The sequence below is a fragment of the Salmo salar genome, chromosome 07 (genome assembly GCF_965601325.2).
Source record: "Salmo salar chromosome 07, fSalSal1, whole genome shotgun sequence".
In the NCBI taxonomy this organism is placed as follows: Eukaryota; Metazoa; Chordata; class Actinopteri; order Salmoniformes; family Salmonidae; genus Salmo; species Salmo salar.
This window is the reverse complement of record NC_138297.1, coordinates 35,505,225-35,527,832: the sequence shown is the minus strand read 5'-3', so window position 1 is coordinate 35,527,832 and position 22,608 is coordinate 35,505,225. Positions and strand designations below refer to the sequence as shown.

Genomic DNA, 22,608 nt, shown 5'->3' with positions numbered 1-22,608 from the left:
ATCAGCCTGTTTCCAACCCTTGGTCGTGTTTGACCATACAATGCTATATTACAATAAACAAATTGACAACAGACTTTTAGCACGCCTATAGGGAAGGACATTCAACAAGCACAGCGCTTACACAAATGACTGATGATTGGCTGAGAGAAATTGATGATAACAAGACTGTGGGGGCTGTTTTGTTAGATTTCAGTGCGGCTTTTGACATTATCAATCATAGTCTGCTGCTGGAAAAACACAGGTTTTATGGCTATGCACCCCCAGCTATATTGTGGATAAAGAGTTACCTGTCTTACAGAACACAGAGGGTGTTTAACCTTTTCATGCTTGAGTTCCAAATATCTCTAACTGTCGCCCCAGCATGAGTTTTTTATGTGCATGATGTTAGAATGCACTCACAGTTCCAAAATGTGATTGTGACTCAATAGAACAGTTAACGCGCGCTGGCCTCAAACCAAGGCACGCTAATAGGCTATGTTTCAACTTGTCAATTTAAAATGATTTTCTAACAACAGTTTCAATTGAGGTGTGCTCCTCATTAATTCACATGAGAAAGTAGCCCATTTCACTGCCTTGGCAACAGCTATTGGGGATCCATAATAAATACAAATAGGACTGAAAAACACATTTTACACACATTATATACACTGAGTCTACAAATCATTAAGAATACCTGCTCTTTCCATGACATAGACTGACCAGGTGAATCCAGGTGAAAACTTTGATCCCTTATTTGTTAAATCCACTCAATTAAGGGGAGGAAACAGGTTAATAATTAAGGATTTTTAAGCTTGAGGCAATTGAGACATGGAATGTGTATGTGTGCCATTCAAAGGGTGAATAGAAAAGACAAAAAACGTGTCTTTGAACGGGGCATGGTGGTAGGTGCCACCGGTTTGTGTCAAGAACTGCAATGTTGCTGGGTTTTGCACGGTCACCAGATTCCTGTGTGTATCAAGAATGGTCCACCACCTAAAGGACATCCAGCCAACTTTACACAGCTGTGGGACGCACAGGGCAAGCATCCCTGTGGAACGCTTTCATAATTAGGGCACTTTGCTTTTATTTCCAGCATTATCTACTGGTGTTGCTGCAGGTAGAATATCTTAGGAAATGTTCTTTAATTGACATAAGCTGTCTTCAATCAGTCAATCAATGTTTTGCTGGGGATATTATTTGTAGATCAGTGATTCTACACCTTACTTTGCTCAAGCTGATCCTTTTCAATTGACTCAGGAGTTATAGCTAAAATGTTGTCAATTAGAGTCAGTATCAACGAAACCAACAATGGAAGTGTATTGTAGCGAATTCGGGAGGTAGTCCCGACGGAGTCGAACCTGGATCCAGCGACTGTCAAGCCAACACCTTAACAGGTACGCCAAGATGTCCAAACATGGTATACACATTACTATACACAGTATACACATTATATACACATTGTACACACACACAGCATACACATAGTATACAAACATTATACTCTCACTCCTCACCTCTCCCTTGGGGTAGCGGTAACGGTACTTGTTTTGGTCTCTCAATGCAAACTCTTCTGGGTAGTGGTCTTGGATCTCCTCATAGGTCATCTCCTCACACACACCCTGACATGCAGGACAGAGAGGTTACACTTACACCCCACCCCCTCCAGACAAACAGGAAAGAAGAGGCACACACACACACACACACACACGACAAAGAGGTTACACACACCCTGACACACAGGACAGAGGAGAGGGTCTCTCTCTCACACATACATATACACACATACACACACAACCTGACAGATAAGACAGAGGAGAGGGTTATTCTGCCCTACCAAGAAGAGCAGTAACTGTGGTCAAAAATGAGTTAACATTTTTTATACATTAAATACATGTTTTATCATGTGGAAAAATGTCCTGCCTCCATTGTGTTGTGGAGAAAATGGGGGGTCGTGTTTGCAGTAACGGCAAAAAGTTTGTGAAACCAAGGAAAAAGACATTAACTGCCACCACTCACATCAGTTACTGCCTTTTACCTTGCTTTCACTGAGCTTTGGACTGCAGTGTCTACGGTTTACCTTGGTATTATTTATTGTTCTTTGCTGATACAAGTATCAAACTCTATGACACTGACAGACATATATCAACACAAGTTTGTGTCAAAAAAATCACCATGCAAACATTTTCCAGTGAGTGTACCAAGCCAGAAGGCAGTAACTGCCGTCTAGGGTCAAAGGTCATGTTAGAGGTCAGGGTTAATATGAATAAAAATAACCTCATAGTAAGACAACTGATAACCACATCTCCAATGATCTCCCTACAATTCATTTTGCTGGACAATAAAACAACTTTTAAGTAATTTTTCTGTTTTACTCTATGAGCAGTTAATGCTCTTTTGCTTGGTGGGCAGTACACACACACACACACACACACACACACTTACTGCGTCTATCTCGTTGAGGGCCTTCCACTGTTCGTAGGGGACTCCCAGACCCTCAGCTGTCTGGATGGTTCTCTTCATGTGGCTGGTCCACACCTTCAAATCTCTGATACACTGGCTACGTATGTACCCTCCTAGAGCACTGGCAAACTACACACACACGCACGCACGAACACACACTTTAGATCTCTGATACACTGGCCAGCCCAGACATTTTTGTTTTAACCCTAAAAGGTGAAAAATCTGTCTAGATGAAAAATCTGTCGATCTGCCCTTGAGCAAGGCACTTAGCTCTAATTGCTCCAGTCGCCAGCAATTGCTGATCCCTGGCTGTGACCCCAATCTCTAAGGGTGTCTCAGGGTGAGTGGGATATTCAAAAAACAAATTTCCATTTCACACCACACACTTTTATAGTTTACACATTTGTACATGTGTGAAACAGGACAAAAATAAGCACATGTTGGGAAACCCCACTTACAATCTACACACCACACACACACACACACACACACACACACACTTAGACTTTGAGACACTGGCTACGCATGTACCCTCCTAGAGCACTGGCAAACTACACACACACACACACACACACACACACACACACACACACACACACACAAACACACACCCTACCTTGTTTCCTCCTGGGGACAGACCCCAATCTCTTACCTTGTTTCCTCCTAGGGACAGACCAGTATCCTACTTTTTAAAATATTTTTTCTTAGGGGGTAGATCAGCTTTAATATTGCAGATAGATTGTCACTTCCATCAATGTAATTGTTTGCATCATTTCCAATTCTCCATATTTTTGGGGAAACTATATCAATTAAAAATATATATATTTTCCTTAATTATTTTCCCTTAACCCCAACATCCCTCCCCTAATTGGAGTAAACTAATGGACAACAACACTTACAGGCTGACTACACCACTTGCGTTGCGTGCGTGAGCTTTGCAAAATACTTTTAGAAATCTATATTATTCAATTATAGCACCCACACTGCTCGTGCGCCCCAACGAGCGTCGGCGTTGCCAAGGGCTAAAATAGAAGTCAGTTCTATTTCTGACGCAGATCGCGCTGCAAGTCCTGCCTCTCCCATCTCCTCATTGTTTTATAGAAGCAGGTAGCCATGTGCCATCTCCTCATTGGTTTTACCCACGTGGGTGACTGAAGATGAATGAGGTCAGTGGCGGTAATGCACCTCATTTATGAAAGTTGCCAATCACAATATAAAGTCAAGAGAAGAAAAAGCCTGGAAGGATGAGAGATGACTAGAAACAATTTGGTTGACTGTTTTATGTGTATATTAATTGGTGGATTAGAGGACCTTGTGCATTTCAGGTAAAATAAGAACTCATGTTTATATCCCAGGACAAATTAGCTAGTGTAACGGCTGTCTTCTTCGTCAGACGAAACAGAGAAGTCATCGTCTGAGAACGTGGACCAATACGCAGCGGAGTTAGTGTTCATCTTTGAATTTCATTAAGCAAGAACACTATACAAAAACAAAACAAGGAAACCGACAGCCAAACAGTCCTGTCAGGTGAAAAACACTAAACAGAAACAATCCCCTACAAAACCCAAAGGAAACACATGCTCCTTATGTGTGACTCCCAATCAACAACAACGAACTTCAGCTGTGCCTGATTGGGAGCCACACACGGCCCAAAACAAAGAAATACAAAATCATAGAAAAATAACATAGAACGCCCACCCAATGTAACACCCTGGCCTAACCAAAATAAAGAACAAAAACCCCTCTCTATGGCCAGGGCGTTACAGTAACCCCCCCGCCCAAGGTGCGGACTCCGGCCGCAAAACCTGACACTGAAGGGGAGGGTCCGGGTGGGCCTTCTTACAGCGGCGGCTCAGGTGCGGGACGTGGCCTCTGTTCCACCCTTGGCGTCGCCCTCTTAGGTGGCGCACCTGGCCGCGCCGAAGGTCTGGTGGGTGACCCTGACTTCGCCCGGCTAGCGGGCGACCCTTGTTGCGCCCGGCTGGCGGACGACCCTGGCTGCGCCCGGCTGGCGGGTGTCCCTTGCTGCGCCCGGCTGGCGGGCGGCGATGGCTGCGCCCGACTGGCGGACGACCCTGGCTGTGCCCGGCTGGCAGGCCGCTCTGGCAGATCCGGACAGGCGGGCCGCTCTGGCAGATCCGGACAGGCGGGCCGCTCTGGCAGAGCCGGACAGGCGGGCCGCTCTGGCAGCTCCGGACAGGCGGGCCGCTCTGGCAGCTCCGGACAGGCGGGGCGCTCTGGCAGCTCCGGACAGGCGGGCCGTTCTGGCAGCTCCGGACAGGCGGGCGGCTCTGGCATCTCCTGACTGGCGGGCGGCTCTGGCAGCTCCTGACTGGCGGGCGGCTCTGGCAGCTCCTGACTGGCGGGCGGCTCTGGCAGCTCCTGACTGGCGGGCGGCTCTGGCAGCTCCTGACTGGCGGGCGGCTCTGGCAGCTCCTGACTGGCGGGCGGCTCTGGCAGCTCCTGACTGGCGGGCGGCTCTGGCAGCTCCTGACTGGCGGGCGGCTCTGGCAGCTCCTGACTGGCGGGCGGCTCTGGCAGCTCCTGACTGGCGGGCGGCTCTGGCAGCTCTGGACTGGCAGGCAGCTCTGGCGGCTCTGGACTGGCGAGACCCACTGGAGGCCTAGTCCTGGGAGGTGGCACAGGACGGACCAGGATGGGGAGACCCACTGGAGGCCTGGTCCGTGGAAGCGGCACAGGAGAGACCAGGATGGGAGACCCACTGGAGGCCTGGTCTGTGGAGCAGGCACAGGACAGACCAGGATGGGGAGACCCACTGGAGGCCTGGTCCGAGGAGGAGGCACAGGCTTAACCAAGATGGGGAGACCCACTGGAGGCCTAGTCCTGGGCGCAGGCACAGGATAGACCGGGTCCTGAAGACGCACTGGAGGTCTAGAGCGCACGGCCTGCACAACCCGTCCTGGCTCGATGCCCAACCTCCCCTGGCAGATGTTAGGAGCTGGGATGTAACGCACCGGGCTCTCCACGCGTACTGGGGACACCGTGCGCTTTACCGCATAACACGGTGTCTGACCAGTACTGCACTGCCTCCTGTAAGCACGGGGAGCTGGCTCAGGTCTCCAACCTGACTCTGCCACACCCGTGTGCCCCCCCCCCCAAAAAAAAAAATTGGGGGCTGCCTCTCGGGCTTCCTTGCCAGCCGTGTTCCCTCATACCATTGGTCCTTCTTTCCTGCTGCCTCCACTCTTCTGAGTGCCTCTACCTGTTCCCATGGGAGGCGATCCCTTCCGACCAGGATCTCTTCCCAAGTGTAGGATCCCTTGCCGTCCAGGATGTCCTCCCATGTCCAGTCCATTCTCTCCCTGGTCCAGGATCCTTGCTCCTCCTGGCGCTGCTCCTTCCTCCGCTGCTTGGTCCGTTGTTGGTGGGGGAATTCTGTAATGGCTGTCTTCTTCATCAGACGAAACAGAGAAGTCATCGTCTGAGAATGTGGACCAATACGCAGCGGAGTTAGTGTTCATCTTTGAATTTAATTAAGCAAGAACACTATACAAAAACAAAACAAGGAAACCGACAGCCAATCAGTCCTGTCAGGTGCAAAACACTAAACAGAAACAATCCCCCACAAAACCCAAAGGAAACACATGCTCCTTATGTGTGACTCCCGATCAACAACAACGAACTTCAGCTGTGCCTGATTGGGAGCACACCGCCCAAAACAAAGAAATACAAAAACATAGAAAAAGAACATAGAACGCCCACCCAATGTAACACCCTGGCCTAACCAAAATAAAGAACAAAAACCCCTCTCAATGGCCAGGGCGTTACAGCTAGCAACAGCAATCTAGCTAAATAGGACAAATTAGCAAGCAAGTGCAAGCTAGCTAGCTAAATTTCCATAAATCTTTAATGCTTTTCAACCTGTCCCCAAATTAATATAATTGGTTCAGAGTTTGTTTCGATATTTTAACCTGCGTGTCGTAATCGCGTTTTGGTGTGGGGGGACAAAATACATGTATGCACCATTTCGCACGATGGCGCACGTGCGCAGCCGGGTTGGTTCCGTGTTAGGCTTCTACTTCCAGCATATACATACTATAAACATTTTACGGACACAGTATATATGTTACAATAGTTATCGTTTGTTTTATTTTAGTCTCATCCTTCAGCTCCACTCAACCCCTCCCATCTATCTCTGAACACCATCCAGTTTTTTATGTCTATTTGCTATATATTTTTCAACTGTGCTGTTGCACAAAAGTTTTGAACCTTTCTAGTCTCAAAGATTCTACTGATTCTAAATAAAAGAGAAAATGTTTTATTATATTATTGATCCATTGACTATGACTTTTTAAATCATCCAGTGATGTTTGCAGAATTCGCTCCAAGTAAATGTTGCAACTCTTCAGCAATTCCTGAGCCTTTGACCAAAAACAAGCCACATATGGACAGTACCAAAACAAATTATCTAATGTTTCTGTCTCTTCGCAGCAAAATCTGCAGAGCTGGGATGGTGGTATCCCCCATATATATAACATGCCATTGGTTGCAAGAATTTTGTATAATAATTTAAATTGAAAAACTTTTTGAATCAAGCATTGTTTTGTGTTTCAGTTCATAAACCATGTGCCATGGAATCAGTACATCGAAAATGTCTTCCAAACTATATTGCAATCTATATGGCACAGCTGTTCATTTTTTGGAAGTTAAATAAAACTGGTATACTTTTTTATTTATCACCATTTTCTTTAGCTAATTTTGATCTTCAATGCAGGGCCGACAGACAAGACCCTTACTTGTATCCTACCTTTTTTCCTCCTAGGGACAGACCACTGCCCTACCTTTTTCATCAAGGGGACCAACCCCAGTCTCCTATCTTGCTTCCTGCTGTGGATAGACCAGTCTCCGGCCTTGTTTCCTCGTGGGTAGACCAGAGTCTCCGGCCTTGTTTCATACTGAGGACAGACCAGCAGGCTTCTACCCGGTTTCCTCCTAGGGACCGACCCCAGACTCTACCTTGCTTACAGACCAGCCCTCCTACCTTGGTTCCTTCTGGGGACAGACCATTCTCCTACCTTGTTACCACGTGGGGACAGGCCAGAGTCTCCTCCAATGCGTCCCACAAGGTTGAGTTCACTCTCTCCGTGGCGGGTCAGGTAGATGAACCGCGGCGCTACATGTATGTTCATCAGGTAATAAACAATACGACTCTGGATGTGGTCCTGCACACGGTTCACCAGATACCTGCTTCCAACATTAAAGATCTTTATATATGACAGACTCCTAGAAGATGGGAGAGAGGATGGGAGGGGGAGGGGAGGGAGAAAAATACATGGGGGAGGGGAGGAGTAGGGAGAGAGATGTTAGATCCCTTTACCCAATCCACTAGATTCCTGCTGCCTATGTTGAAGATCTTAATATATGACAAACTCCTAGAGGGGAGGAGAGAGAGGAGAGAAAGAGGAGAGGGAGAGAGGTGTCAGAGTCCTGTGTGTGTGTGTATGCGTGTGTGTTACCTGTCCTTCTCATCGTTCAGGGATATGTATGTAACTTTGTAACACTCAATCCTCTTGAGGAAGTCAGCGACCGCCTCCTCTTTATCACAACCCGCGTAGTCTGGACTGCTCAGCTTCACTTGCTGTGCTCACACACACACACACACACACACACACACACACACACACACACACACACACACACACACACACACACACACACACACACACACACACACACACACACACACACACACACACACACACACACACACACACACACACACACACGAGAGATCAGTACACACAGACACACACACTCACAGGCGAGATCAGTACACTTAATAGAAACAGAAACATACTTTGATATTCTCAGCAATGATCTCTGGGTCATCACACAACGACTCTATGAAGAAGACCTGTGGAAGGAGAGAGGGAGAACAAAATGGATTGGAGAGATGGACAATGACACACATTTCCACACAGCTAAAGCTATTGATTTACACACAGCTACAGACCTGATTTTGGGCTGCTCCTTGAAAAAGCATTTCACTGTTCCTGGTGCAAAAACACTGTGCTATCCCGGAGCTTGAGTAAATTACACTACTAAGTTGCTCACGAATGTTCTACGCCAGGCCATGGAAATCAATTCTATTGTAGTCCATGTGGGTTTTAATGACATTATGAAGGGCAGCTCTGAACAGTTGAATCTGGATTTTAAAGAGCTGATTGATTCTCTGCTAGACTAATAAAAGGTCCATCATATCTGGCCCTGTTCCCTCTCTGAATCGTGGCACTGGACGCATTAGCAGAATTCTTTCTCTTCACAGCTGGCTACTTGAATATTGCAGCTTTTGTTGACAATTTCAATACCTTTTGGAAAAAAAAACATGTTTTATAAGGAGGATGGGATCCATCCAAATAATTTGGGTTCCTGGAGCCTTTCACAACATGTGGCAGCTCTGAAAAAGTGACTGTAAGCTCCAAGATATGCTAAGTTAGTCAGTAGCTACAAGAGGGAGACCTCTGTAATTAGCCCCTACAATACTATTAACAGGCTTATATCTAGCTATCGTACTGCATGTGCTCATAAGCATAGAGGTGTTGTAAAGTACATTCGGAAAGTATTCAGACCCCTTGACTTTTTCCATATTTTGTTACGTTTCAGCCTAATTCTAAAATGTATTAAATTGTTTTTCCCCACATGAATCTACACACAATACCCATGATGACAAAGCAAAAACAGGTTTCTATACATTTTTGAAAATACCTTAAAAACAAAACCTGAAATAGACATTTACATAACTATTCAAACCCTTTACTCAGTACTTTGTTGAAGCACCTTTGGCAGCGATTACAGCCATGAGTTTTCTTGGGTATGACGCTACAAGCAAGGCACACCTGTATTTGGAGAGTTTCTCCCATTTTTCTCTGTAGATACTGCTTCACAACTATTTTCACATCTCCAGAGATGTTCGATGGGGTTCAAGTCCAGGCTCTGGCTGGGCCAATCAAGAACAATCAGAGACTTGTCCCGAAACCACCCCTGCTTTGTTTTGGCTGTGTGCTTAGGGTCGTTGTCCTGTTGGAAGGTGAACCTTCGCCCCAGTCTGAGATCCTGAGCACTCTGGAGCAGGTTTTCATCAAGGATCTCTCTGTACTTTGCTCCATTCAGCTTTGCCTTGATCCTGACTAATCTCCCAGTCCCTGCCGCTGAAAATCATCCCCACAGCATGATGCTGCCACTACCATTTTTTATTTTTATTTTTTGTTATTTATTTCACCTTTATTTAACCAGGTAGGCTAGTTGAGAACAAGTTCTCATTTACAACTGTGACCTGGCCAAGATAAAGCAAAGCAGTGTAACACAAACAACAACACAGAGTTACACATGGAATAAACAGTCAATAATACAATAGAAAAAGTATATATATAGTGTGTGCAAATGAGGTAGGTTAACGGAGGTAAGGCAATAAATAGGCCATAGTGCCGAAATAATTACAATATAGCAATTAAACAATGGAGTGATAGATGTGCAGAAGATGAGTGTAGAAAGTAGAGATACTGGGGTGCAAAGGAGCAAAATCAATAAAATAGATAACAGTATGGGGATGAGGTAGTTGGATGGGCTAATTACAGGTGGGCTATGTACAGGTGCAGTGATCTGTGAGCTGCTCTGACAGCTGGTGCAGCTAGTGAGGGAGATATGAGTCTCCAGCTTCAGTGATTTATGCAGTTCGTTCCAGTCATTGGCAGCAGAGAACTGGAAGGAAAGGCGGCCAAAGGAAGAATTGGCTTTGGGGGTGACCAGTGAAATATACCTGCTGGAGCGGGTGCTACGGTTGGGTGCTGCTATGGTGACCAGTGAGCTGTGATAAGGTGGGGCTTTACCTAGCAAAGACTTATAGATGACCTGAAGCCAGTGGGTTTGGCGATGGATATGAAGCGAGGGCCAGCCAATGAGAGCATACAGGTCGCAATGGTGGGTAGTATATGGGGCTTTGGTGACAAAACAATAGACTGCCTCCAATTTGCTGAGTAGAGTGTTGGAGGCTATTTTGTAAATGACATCACCGAAGTCAAGGATCGGTAGGATAGTCAGTTTTACGAGGGTATGTTTGGCAGCATGAGTGAAGGAAGCTGATTCTAGATTTAATTTTGGATTGGAGATGCTTAATGTGAGTCTGGAAGGAGAGTTTACAGTCTAACCAGACACCTAGGTATTTGTAGTTGTCCACATATTCTAAGTCAGAACAGTCCAGAGTAGTGATGCTGGGCGGCCGGGCAGGTGTGGGCAGCAATCGGTTGAAGAGCATGCATTTTGTTTTACTTGCATTGAAGAGCAGTTGGAGGTTAGTTAACTCTTAGGGATCGGGGGCAGCATTGGGAAGTTTGGATGAAAAGCATGCCCAGAGTAAACTGCCTGTTACTCAGGCCCAGAAGCTAGAATATGCATATAGTTAGCCTGTTAGGGCTAGGGGGCAGTATTGACACGGCGGATAAAAACGTACCCGATTTAATCTGGTTACTACTCCTGCCCAGTAACTAGAATATGCATATAATTATTGGCTTTGGATAGAAAATACCCTAAAGTTTCTAAAACTGTTTGAATGGTGTCTGTGAGTATAACAGAACTCATATGGCAGGCAAAAACCTGAGAAGATTTCATGCAGGAAGTGGCCTGTCTGACAAGGTGTCGTTCTTCTTGTCTCTGTTTATTGAAGAGTGAGGATCTTAGCTGTCCCGTGACACTTCCTACGGCTGCCATAGGCTCTCAGAAGGCGGCAAAATGCTGAATCGTGGCTTTGCAGGCTCTGGCTGAAACAAAGTAGCGCATTTGAGTAGTGGCTGGTTACAGTACTGTGAGACTCAGGCTCGTGCCCGCATCGAACGAAAGCTTTGTTTTCTTTCCTCTGTTTAGCTAAATGGACATTCCCCTTCGGAATATTATCGCTTTTTTACGAAAAAATGGCATAAAAATGGATTTTTAAACAGCGGTTGACATGCTTCGAAGTACGGTAATGGAATATTTAGATTTTTTTTGTCACGAATTGCGCCATGCGCGCGACCCTGATTTACCATTTCGGATAGTTTCTGGAACGCACGAACAAAACGCCGCTATTCGGATATAACGATGGATTATTTTGGACCAAACCAACATTTGTTATTGAAGTAGCAGTCCTGGGAGTGCATTCTGACGAAGACAACAAAAGGTAATCAAACTTTTGTAATAGTAAATCTGATATTGGTGAGTGCTAAACTTGCCGGGTGTCTAAATAGCTAGCCCGTGATGGCTGGGCTATGTACTTAGAATATTGCAAAATGTGTTTTCACCAAAAAGCTATTTTAAAATCGGACATATCGAGTGCATAGAGGAGTTCTGTATCTATAATTCTTAAAATAATTGTTATGCTTTTTGTGAACGTTTATCGTGAGTAATTTAGTAAATTGTTAGTGAATTCGCCGGAAGTTTGCGGGGGGTATGCTCGTTCTGAACGTCACATGCTAATGTAAAAAGCTGTTTTTTTATATAAATATGAACTTGATTGAACAAAACATGCATGTATTGTATAACATAATGTCCTAGGAGTGTCATCTAATGAAGATCATCAAAGGTTAGTGCTGCATTTAGCTGTGGTTTTGGTTTTGGTGACATTATATGCTAGCTTGAAAAATGGGTGTGTGATTATTTCTCGCTGGGTACTCTCCTGACATAATCTAATGTTTTGTTTTCGTTGTAAAGCCTTTTTGAAATCGGACAATGTGGTTAGATAAAGGAGAGTCTTGTCTTTAAAACAGTGTAAAATAGTAATATGTTTGAAAAATTGAAGTTTTTGGATTTTTGACGAGTTAGTAATTCTCGCCTCGCCCTATCACTGGATATTGGCGAGGCGTTCCGCTAGCGGAACAACAAGTGCATCGGTGATGTTGTACCAACAGTGTCTATTAAAACATTCCCCAACCAGAAACCGTGGATTGATGGCAGCATTCGCACAAAACTGAACGCGCGAACCACTGCTTTTAGTCAGGACAAAGTGACCGGAAACATGACAAAATACAAACAGTGTAGCTATTCCCTCCGCAAGGCAATCAAACAAGCTAAGCGTCAGTACAGAGACAAAGTGGAGTCGCAATTCAACGGTTCAGACACGATAGGTATGTGGCCGGGTCTACAGTCAATCACGGACTACAAAAGAAAAATCAGCCCCGTCGCGTATCACGATGCCTTGCTCCCAGACAGACTAAACAACTATTTTGCTCGCTTTGAGGACAATACAGCCCGCTACCAAAACCTAGGGCTCTCCTTCACTGCAGCCAACGTGAGTAAAACATTTAAACGTGTTAACCCTCGCAAGGCTGCAGGCCCAAACGGCATCCCCGGCCGCGTCCACAGAGCATGCGCAGACCAGCTGGCTGGTGTGTTTACAGACATATTCAATCAATCCTTATCCCAGTCTGCCGTCCCCACATGCTTCAAGAGGGCCACCATTGTTCCTGTTCCCAAGAAAGCTAAGGTAACTGAGCTAAATGACTACCGCCCTGTAGCACTCACTTCCGTCATGAAGTGCTTTGAGAGACTAGTCAAGGACCATATCACCTCCACCCTACCTGACACCCTAGACCCACTCCAATTTGCTTACCGACCCAATAGGTCCACAGACGACGCAATCGCCATCACACCGCACACTGCCCTAACCCATCTGGACAAGAGGAATACCTATGTAAGAATGCTGTTCATCGATTACAGCTCAGCATTTAACACCGTACTACCCTCCAAAGTCGTCATTAAGCTTGAGACCCTGGGTCTCAACCCCGCCCTGTGCAACTGGGTCCTGGACTTCCTGACGGGCCGACCCCAGGTGATGAGGGTAGGTAACAACATCTCCACCCCGCTGATCCTCAACACTGGGTCCCCACAAGGGTGCGTTCTCAGACCTCTCCTGTACTCCCAGTACACCCACGACTGCGTGGCCATGCACGCATCCAACTCAATCATCAAGTTTGCAGACGACACTACAGTGGTAGGTTTGATTACGAACAACGATGAGACAGACTACAGGGAGGAGGTGAGGGCCCTCGGAGTGTGGTGTCAGGAAAATAACCTTGCACTCAATGTCAACAAAACAAAAGAGATGATCGTGGACTTCAGGAAACAGCAGAGGGAGCAGCCCCCTATCTACATTGACGGGACAGTAGTGGAGAGGGTGGAGAGTTTTAAGTTCCTCGGCGTACACATCACGGACAAACTGAAATGGTCCACCCACACAGACAGCGTGGTGAAGAAGGCACAGCAGCGCCTCTTCAACCTCAGGAGGCTGAAGAAATTTGGCTTGTCACCAAAAACACTCACAAACTTTTACAGATGCACAATCGAGAGCATCCTGTCGGGCTGTATCACCACCTGGTACGGCAGCAGCTCAGCCCATAACCGGAAGGCACTCCAGAGGGTAGTGAGGCTTGCACAACGCATCACCGGGTGCAAACTACCTGCCCTGCAGGACACCTACACCACCCGATGTCACAGGAAGGCCAAAAAGATCATCAAGGACAGCAACCACCCGAGCCACTGCCTGTTCACCCCGCTAACATCCAGAAGGCGAGGTCAATACAGGTGCATCAAAGCTGGAACCGAGAGACTGAAAAACAGCTTGTATCTCAAGGCCACCAGACTGTTAAACAGCCATCACTAACATTGAGTTGCGGCTGCCAACACACTGACTCAACTCAAGCCACTTTAATAATGGGAAAATTGATGTAATCAATTTATCACTTGCCACTTTATATTATTTATATTAGATAATGTTTACAATACCTACATTATTCATCTCATATGTATATATTGTACGCTTTACCATCTACTGCATCTTGCCATCTTGATTTAATCAGATGTATCACTAGCCACTTTAAACAATGACACTTTATATAATGTTTTCATAACCTACATTACTCATCTCATATGTATATACTGTACTCTATACCATCTACTGCATCTTGCCATCCTGATGTAATGTATCACTAGCCACCTTAAACAATGCTGCTTTATATGTTTTCATACCCTACAATACTCATCTCATATGTATATACTGTACTCCATACCATCTATTACATCTTGCCTATGCCGTTCGGCCATCAGTCATTTATATTTTTTTATGTACATATTCGTATTCATTCCTTTACACTTGTGTGTACAAGGTAGTTGTTGTGGAATTGGTAGATTACTTGTTAGATATTATTGCACGGTCGGAACTAGAAGCACAAGCATTTCGCTACACTTGCATTAACACCTGCTAACCATGTGTATGTGACAAATAGATTTGATTTGATTTATTGCACACTGCCTCAGTGCTAACAGTGTAACTCTGGTTTATAGGCTCATGATTACTGCTTACAATACATGTAGGACAAACAGATGTATTCGGTGCAATTATGGGTACATAAATTAACCTGTTAGGGCTAGGGGGCAGTATTTGCAATCGTAAAACGTGGTTAGATTAACCTCTTGGGGCTAGGTGGGACGCTAGCGTGCCACCCGTGGTGCACTCCATCAACAGCAGGTGCATTTCAAGAGCGGCAAATTTGAATCCAAATAAATGTCAAAATTCAAATTTTTCAAAAATACAACTATTTTACACCATTTGAAAGATAAACATCTCCTTAATCTAACCACGTTTTACGATTTCAAAAAGGTTTTACGGCGAAAGCATAAATTTAGAGTATGTTAGGACAGTACATTTACAAGAGTTGTGTGTAATGTTTTGTCAAGTCAAAGACAGGGTCACCAAAACCATAAAACCAGCTAAAATGATGCACTAACCTTTTACAATCTCCATCAGATGACACTCCTAGGACATTATGTTAGACAATGCATGCATTTTTAGTTCTATCAAGTTCATATTTATATCCAAAAACAGCGTTTTACTATGGCATTGATGTTGAGGAAATCGTTTCCCTCCAATAACCGGCAGTCAAGTCAGCATCACAAATTAAATAATTAAAATTAGAAAACATTGGTAAAATATTATATTGTCATTTAAAGAATTATAGATTTACATCTCTTGAACGCAATCAACTTGCCAGATTTAAAAATAACCTTACTGGGAAATCACACTTTGCAATAATCTGAGCACTGCGCCCAGAAAAATACGCGTTGCGATACTGACTAGACGTCATGTTGGGGAGATCTAAAATCGAAAATACTATGTAAATAATCCATTACCTTTGATTCTCTTCATCAGATGTCACTTCCAGGTATCACAGGTCCATAACGAATGTAGTTTTGTTCAAAAAAGCTCATCATTTATGTCCAAAAATCTCCGTCTCGTTAGCACATGATGTAAGCCAGCCGGACTTCTCGTCATGAACGAGGGGAAAAAATATATTTCCGTTCGTTCAAACATGTCAAACGTTGTATAGCATAAATCATTAGGGCCTTTTTTAACCAGAACATGAATAATATTCAAGGTGGACGAATGCATACTCTTTTATAACGTATTGGAACGAGGGTACCCAACATGAACTCGCGCGCCAGGTGTCTAATGGGACATCATCGTTCCATGGCTCTTGTTCGGTCAGATCTCCCTCCAGAAGACTCAAAACACTTTGTAAAGGCTGGTGACATCTAGTGGAAGCAATAGGAAGTGCCAAAATATTCCTAAGCCCCTGTGTTTTTCAATGGGATAGGTTTAAAGTCAATACAACACATCAGGTATCCACTTCCTGTCAGAAAATGTCTCAGGGTTTTGCCTGCCAAATGAGTTCTGTTATACTCACAGACACCATTCAAACAGTTTTAGAAACTTTACAGTGTTTTCTATCCATATATAATAATTATATGCATATTCTAGTTACTGGGTAGGATTAGTAACCAGATTAAATCGGGTACATTTTTTTTATCCAGACGTGCAAATGCTGCCCCCTAGACCCAACAGGTTAAGGAGATGTTTATCTTTCAAAGGGTGTAAAATAGTTGTATGTTTGAAAAATTTGAATTTTGACATTTATTTGGATTCAAATTTGCCGCTCTTAAAATGCACCTGCTGTTGATTAGGTTAAATGACTTACATTGTGTTTGCCATTGCCCCTAAGATCATGTACATTTGATGCGGCCTTCCCTGTAGCTCAGTTGGTAGAGCATGGTGTTTGCAACGCCAGGGTTGTGGGTTCGATTCCCACGGGGGGCCAGCACAGAAAAAAAAAAATTTATGAAATGAAATGTATGCATTCACTACTGTAAGTCGCTCTGGATAAGAGCGTCTGCTAAATGACTAAAATGTAAATGTAAATGTACAGTACCAGTCAAAAGTTTGAACACACCTACTCTTTCAAGGGTTTTTCTTTATTTTTTTTTACTATTTTCTACATTGTAGAATAACTGTGAAGACATCAAAACTATGAAATAACACACATGGAATCATGTAGTAACCAAAAAAGTGTTAACAAATAAAAATATATTTTAGATTTTAGATTCATCAAAGTAGCCAACCTTTGCCTTGATGACAGATTTGCACACTCTTGGCATTCTCTCAACCAGCTTCATGAGGTAGTCACCTGGAATGCATTTCAATTAACAGGTGTGCCTTTTTAAAAGTTCATTTGTGTAATTTCTTTCCTTCTAAATGCATTTGAGCCAATCAGTTGTGTTGTGACAAGGTAAGGGTGGTAATACAGAAGATAGCCCTATTTGGTAAAAGACCAAGTCCATATTATGACAAGAACACCTCAAATAAGCAAAGAGAAACGATAGTCCATCATTACTTTAAAACATGGCCAGGCAATCCGGAAAATTATATGAAATTTTAAAGTTCCTTCAAGTGCAGTCGCAAAAACCATCAAGCACTATGATGAAACTGGCTCTCATGACGACTGCCACAGGAAAGGAAGACCCAGAGTTACCGTTGCTGCAGAGGATAAGTTCATTAGAGTTACCAGCTCACATCTCAACATCAAATCAGGCCTTCATGGTCAAATTGCTGCAAAGAAACCACTACTAAAAGACACCAATAATAAGAAGAGACTTGCTTGGGCCAAGAAACCCGAGCAATGAACATTAGACCAGAGTTAAAAATAGGTCTAACCCTTGGTGTACACTGGAGCTAGCCAAAGTTATATGCAATATAAATGCTGTTTGGGCCAAAACTGGATTTACAGACTCAAACCCTGATTAGCAATAGTTTAGGAGATTGAGAAATCTGTGTGTAAAACTAGTTAGGTAATAAAATAAATCAGATTATGCTTTCCTATCTGATTATGCAGGGAATTCGGCCAAATTTGGGAAAAGTGTTAAATCTCTGAAGGGTTGTAACTATTCTTCTCTTCCTCATCAAATTAATCTAGTCTTTGGCACCATTACTGATAAAATGTATATAATTAATGCATTTGATCACAATTTTATTTCTGCGGGCTATATATTTGTCTCAGTTTCTAAGCCAACTCACTTTAAGTGTGGTCTGGATATTAATGGAGGTAATTTGCTGAAAGATACTGAAACTGTTGGTCTGGTATTTTCTTTCAGGCAATTCCATGTTTGTTTTTGTTTTTTTCTCTCCCCAATTGCGTGGTATCCAATTGGTAGTTACAGACTTGTCCCATCGCTGCAACTCCTGTACGGACTCGGGAGAGGCGAAGGTCGAGAGCCGTGAGTCCTCCGAAACATGACCCAGCCAAGCTGCACTGGTTCTTTACACAATGCCCGCTTAATAACTTTTCATGTTCAAAATTGTACACTCTCTTCAAACAATAGCATGGTATTCTTTCACTGTAATAGCTACTGTAAATTGGACAGTGCAGTTAGATTAACAAGAATTTCAGCTTTCTGCCAATGTCAGATATGTTTATGTCCTGAGAAATTTTCTTGTTACTTACAACCTCATGCTAATCGCATTAGCCTACATTAGCTCAATGGTCCCGTGGAAGGGACACCGATCCCGAAGAAGTTTAATCCGGAAGTCAGCAATGTGTCAGAGGGAACACAGTACACCTGGCAACCATTTTTTGACTGAGAAATGTATTTTCATTGTGAACCAATCAGGATTTAGACCAGGGCATAGCACTATTACAGCCACCACATTAGTTGTGAATGACCTTGTCAATGCTTTGTATGCTAAAATGAGTTGTGCTGCTTTGTTTATAGACCTGTCTAAGGCCTTGGATACTGTTGATCATGGTATTATGTTGAAGAAACTGTCATCGATAGGCCTTGGCTCTGTTCTTGGTTTCGTGACTATCTTAGAGACATAACTATTGTGTTGAGTTAAGTCAGATTTTGAGTTAAGTCATATTTTCTTGAAGTACATAAATGTGTTCCACAGGGATCAGTATTTGAACCTGTTCTTTTTACGATTTACATAATGCGAATGGTCAATCTGTTAAAAATTGTGATCTCCATTTATTTGTATGCGGATGACACTATTACGTATGCAATTGCTCAGACTGCTGATTTAGCTGTGTCAAGGTTACAGTCTGATTTTGCAGCTGTTCAGGAAGCCTTTACGAATGTAAAGCTTGTACTTAATACTGGCAAAACTAAATACATGCTGTTTTCAAAGTCTTGTAAAAGTATCCGTTGGGTTGCATCTTCACTCAAATCAAATCAAATTGTATTGGTCACATACACGTGTTTAGCAGATGTTATTGCGGGTGTAGCGAAATGCTTGTGCTTCCAGCTCTGACAGTGCAGTAATATCTAACAATATCTAACAGTTTCACAAAATATACCCAAAATGCATGTAAATCTAAGTAAGGTATGGATTAAGAATATATATACATATATGTCAGAGCGGCATTGGACTAAGATACAGTGGCACAGTATAGAGTACAGTATATGCATATTTAGATGGGTGATGCAATATTTACACACAATTATCAGTGACTAAGATACCGTAGACTAGTACTGTACTCTATACTGTACATACGAAATTGGTGATGCAATAAGTAAACACAATTTAAAAGTGACTAAGATACCATAGAATAGTGTAGAGTGCAGTTTATACACATGAGATGAGGAACGCAAGATACGGAAATTGTTAAAGTGGCAAGTGATTCATTTCTAAAAATGGCCAGTGATTCCTAAGCTATGTCTACAGGCCTCTGATGTGCTAGCGATGGCTGTTTAGCAGTCTGATGGACTTGAGATAGAAGCTGTTTTTCAATCTCTCTGTCCCAGATTTGATGCACCTGTACTGACCTCGCCGTCTGGATGATAGCGGGGTGAAAGGGCAGGCAGTTTTCCCCCGGTAATGCGTTGGGCAGGCCGCACCACCCTCTGGAGAGCTTTGCGGTTGTGGGTGGTGCAGTTGCCGTACCAGGCGGTGACACAGCCCGACAGGATGCTCTCAATTGTGCATCTGTAAAAGTTTGTGAGGGTTTTAAGTGTTAAGCCAAATTTCTTTAGCCTCCTGAGATTGAAGAGGCGCTGTTGCACCTTCTTCACCCCACTGTCTGTGTGGGTGGACCATTTCAGTTTGTCAGTGACGTGTACGCCGAGGAACTTGAAGCTTTCCACCTTTTCCACTGCGGTACCTGCTATTTCCTGAAGTCCATGATCATCTCCTTAGTTTTGTTGAGTGAGAGGTTATTTACCTGGCACCACACTCCCAGAGCCCTCACCTCCTCCCTGTAGGCTGTCTCATCATTGTTGGTAATCAAGCGTACTACTGTTGTGTCGTCTGCAAACTTAATTATTGAGTTGGAGGCATGCTTGGCCACTCAGTCATGGGTAAACAGGGAGTACAGGAGGGGTCTGAGCGTGCACCCTTATGGGGGCGACCCATCTGGAAGTCCAGGACAAAGTTGCACCGAGCGGTGTTCAGACCCAGGGCCTCGAGTTTGATGTTGAGCTTGGAGTGGTGTTGAATGCTGAGCTATAGTCAATGAACAGCATTCTTACATAGGTAGGCCTCTTGTCCAGATGGGACAGGGCAGTGTGCAGTGTGGTGGCGATTGCATCGTCTGTGGATCTATTGGGGCAGTAAGCAAATTGAAGTGGGTCTAGGGTGGCAGGTAAGGTGGAGGTGATATGATCCTTGTGTAGTCTCTCAAAGCACTTCATGATGACAGAGGTGAGTGCTATGGGGCGATAGTCATTTAGTTCAATTAACTTTGCTTTCTTGGGTACAGGGACAACGGTGGCCATCTTGAAGCATGTGGCAACAACAGACTGGGAAAGGGAGAGATTGAATATATCTGGTCTGCACATGCTCTGAGGACGCGGCTAGGGATACCATCTGGGCCAGCAGCCTTGCGATGCTTAACACGCTTAACCTCTTGGGGCTAGGTGGGACGCTAGCGTGCCACCCGTGGTGCACTCCATCAACAACAGGTGCATTTCAAGAGCGGCAAATTTGAATCCAAATAAATGTCAAAATTCAAATTTTTCAAAAATACAACTATGTTACACCATTTGAAAGATAAACATCTCCTTAATCTAACCACGTTTTACGATTTCAAAAAGGTTTTACGGCGAAAGCATAAATTTAGAGTATGTTAGGACAGTACATTTACAAGAGTTGTGTGTAATGTTTTGTCAAGTCAAAGACAGGGTCACCAAAACCATAAAACCAGCTAAAATGATGCACTAACCTTTTACAATCTCCATCAGATGACACTCCTAGGACATTATGTTAGACAATGCATGCATTTTTAGTTCTATCAAGTTCATATTTATATACAAAAACAGCGTTTTACTATGGCATTGATGTTGAGGAAATCGTTTCCCTCCAATAACCGGCAGTCAAGTCAGCGTCAGAAATTAAATAATTAAAATTAGAAAACATTGGTAAAATATTATATTGTCATTTAAAGAATTATAGATTTACATCTCTTGAACGCAATCAACTTGCCAGATTTAAAAATAACCTTACTGGGAAATCACACTTTGCAATAATCTGAGCACTGCGGCCAGAAAAATACGCGTTGCGATACAGACTAGACGTCATGTTGGGGAGATCTAAAATCGAAAATACTATGTAAATAATCCATTACCTTTGATTCTCTTCATCAGATGTCACTTCCAGGTATCACAGGTCCATAACGAATGTAGTTTTGTTCAAAAAAGCTCATCATTTATGTCCAAAAATCTCCGTCTCGTTAGCACATGATGTAAGCCAGCCGGACTTCTCGTCATGAACGAGGGGAAAAAATATATTTCCGTTCGTTCAAACATGTCAAACGTTGTATAGCATAAATCATTAGGGCCTTTTTTAACCAGAACATGAATAATATTCAAGGTGGACGAATGCATACTCTTTTATAACGTATTGGAACGAGGGTACCCAACATGAACTAGCGCGCCAGGTGTCTAATGGGACATCACCGTTCCATGGCTCTTGTTCGGTCAGATCTCCCTCCAGAAGACTCAAAACACTTTGTAAAGGCTGGTGACATCTAGTGGAAGCAATAGGAAGTGCCAAAATATTCCTAAACCCCTGTGTTTTTCAATGGGATAGGTTTAAAGTCAATACAACACATCAGGTATCCACTTCCTGTCAGAAAATGTCTCAGGGTTTTGCCTGCCAAATGAGTTCTGTTATACTCACAGACACCATTCAAACAGTTTTGGAAACTTTAGAGTGTTTTCTATCCATATATAATAAGTATATGCATATTCTAGTTACTGGGTAGGATTAGTAACCAGATTAAATCGGGTACATTTTTTTTATCCAGACGTGCAAATGCTGCCCCCTAGACCCAACAGGTTAAACGTCTTACTCACATCAGCCACGGAGAAGAAGAGCCCACAGTCCTTGATAGCTGGCCACGTCGTTGGCACTGTATTATCCTCAAAGCGAGCGAAAAAGGTGTTCAGCCTGTCCGGATGCAAGACGCCGGTGTCCGCGACTTTGCTGGTTTTTCTTTTAGAATCCGTGATTGTCTGTAGACCCTGCCACATAAGTCTGGTGTCTGAGCCATTGAACTTGGACTCAACTTTGTCCCTATACCGATGCTTAGCCTGCTTGATTGCTTTGCCGAGGGAATTACTACACTGTTTGTATTCATCCATATTCCCAGTCTTCTTGCCCTGGTTACATGCGGTGTTTCACACTTTCAGTTTTGTGTGAATGCTCCCATCTATCCACGGTTTCTGGTTGGGGTAGGTTTCAATATTCACAGTGGGTACAACATCTCCTATGCACTCCTTGAATGGTTCTGTAATTGAACAAGTCCCTGCATACAAATATCTTAGTATTTGGATACACAATGATCTATCGTTCAAGAA

At 43.7% G+C, this 22,608-nt stretch overlaps 1 protein-coding gene across 1 annotated transcript in view; it reads right to left on the bottom strand.

Annotated features, from left to right (window-relative positions):
- The window catches only part of LOC106609077 (6-phosphofructo-2-kinase/fructose-2,6-bisphosphatase), a 48,771-nt gene that overhangs the window by 11,830 nt on the left and 14,333 nt on the right, over window positions 1-22,608 (bottom strand). The window contains exons 6-10 of the mRNA XM_014207468.3: window positions 8,258-8,314; window positions 7,917-8,038; window positions 7,476-7,683; window positions 2,422-2,568; window positions 1,494-1,598 (exon numbers count right to left, since the gene is read on the bottom strand). Of these exons, the coding sequence (XP_014062943.1) occupies window positions 1,494-1,598; window positions 2,422-2,568; window positions 7,476-7,683; window positions 7,917-8,038; window positions 8,258-8,314 (639 nt within the window). The remainder of the gene's footprint in view (window positions 1-1,493; window positions 1,599-2,421; window positions 2,569-7,475; window positions 7,684-7,916; window positions 8,039-8,257; window positions 8,315-22,608) is intronic.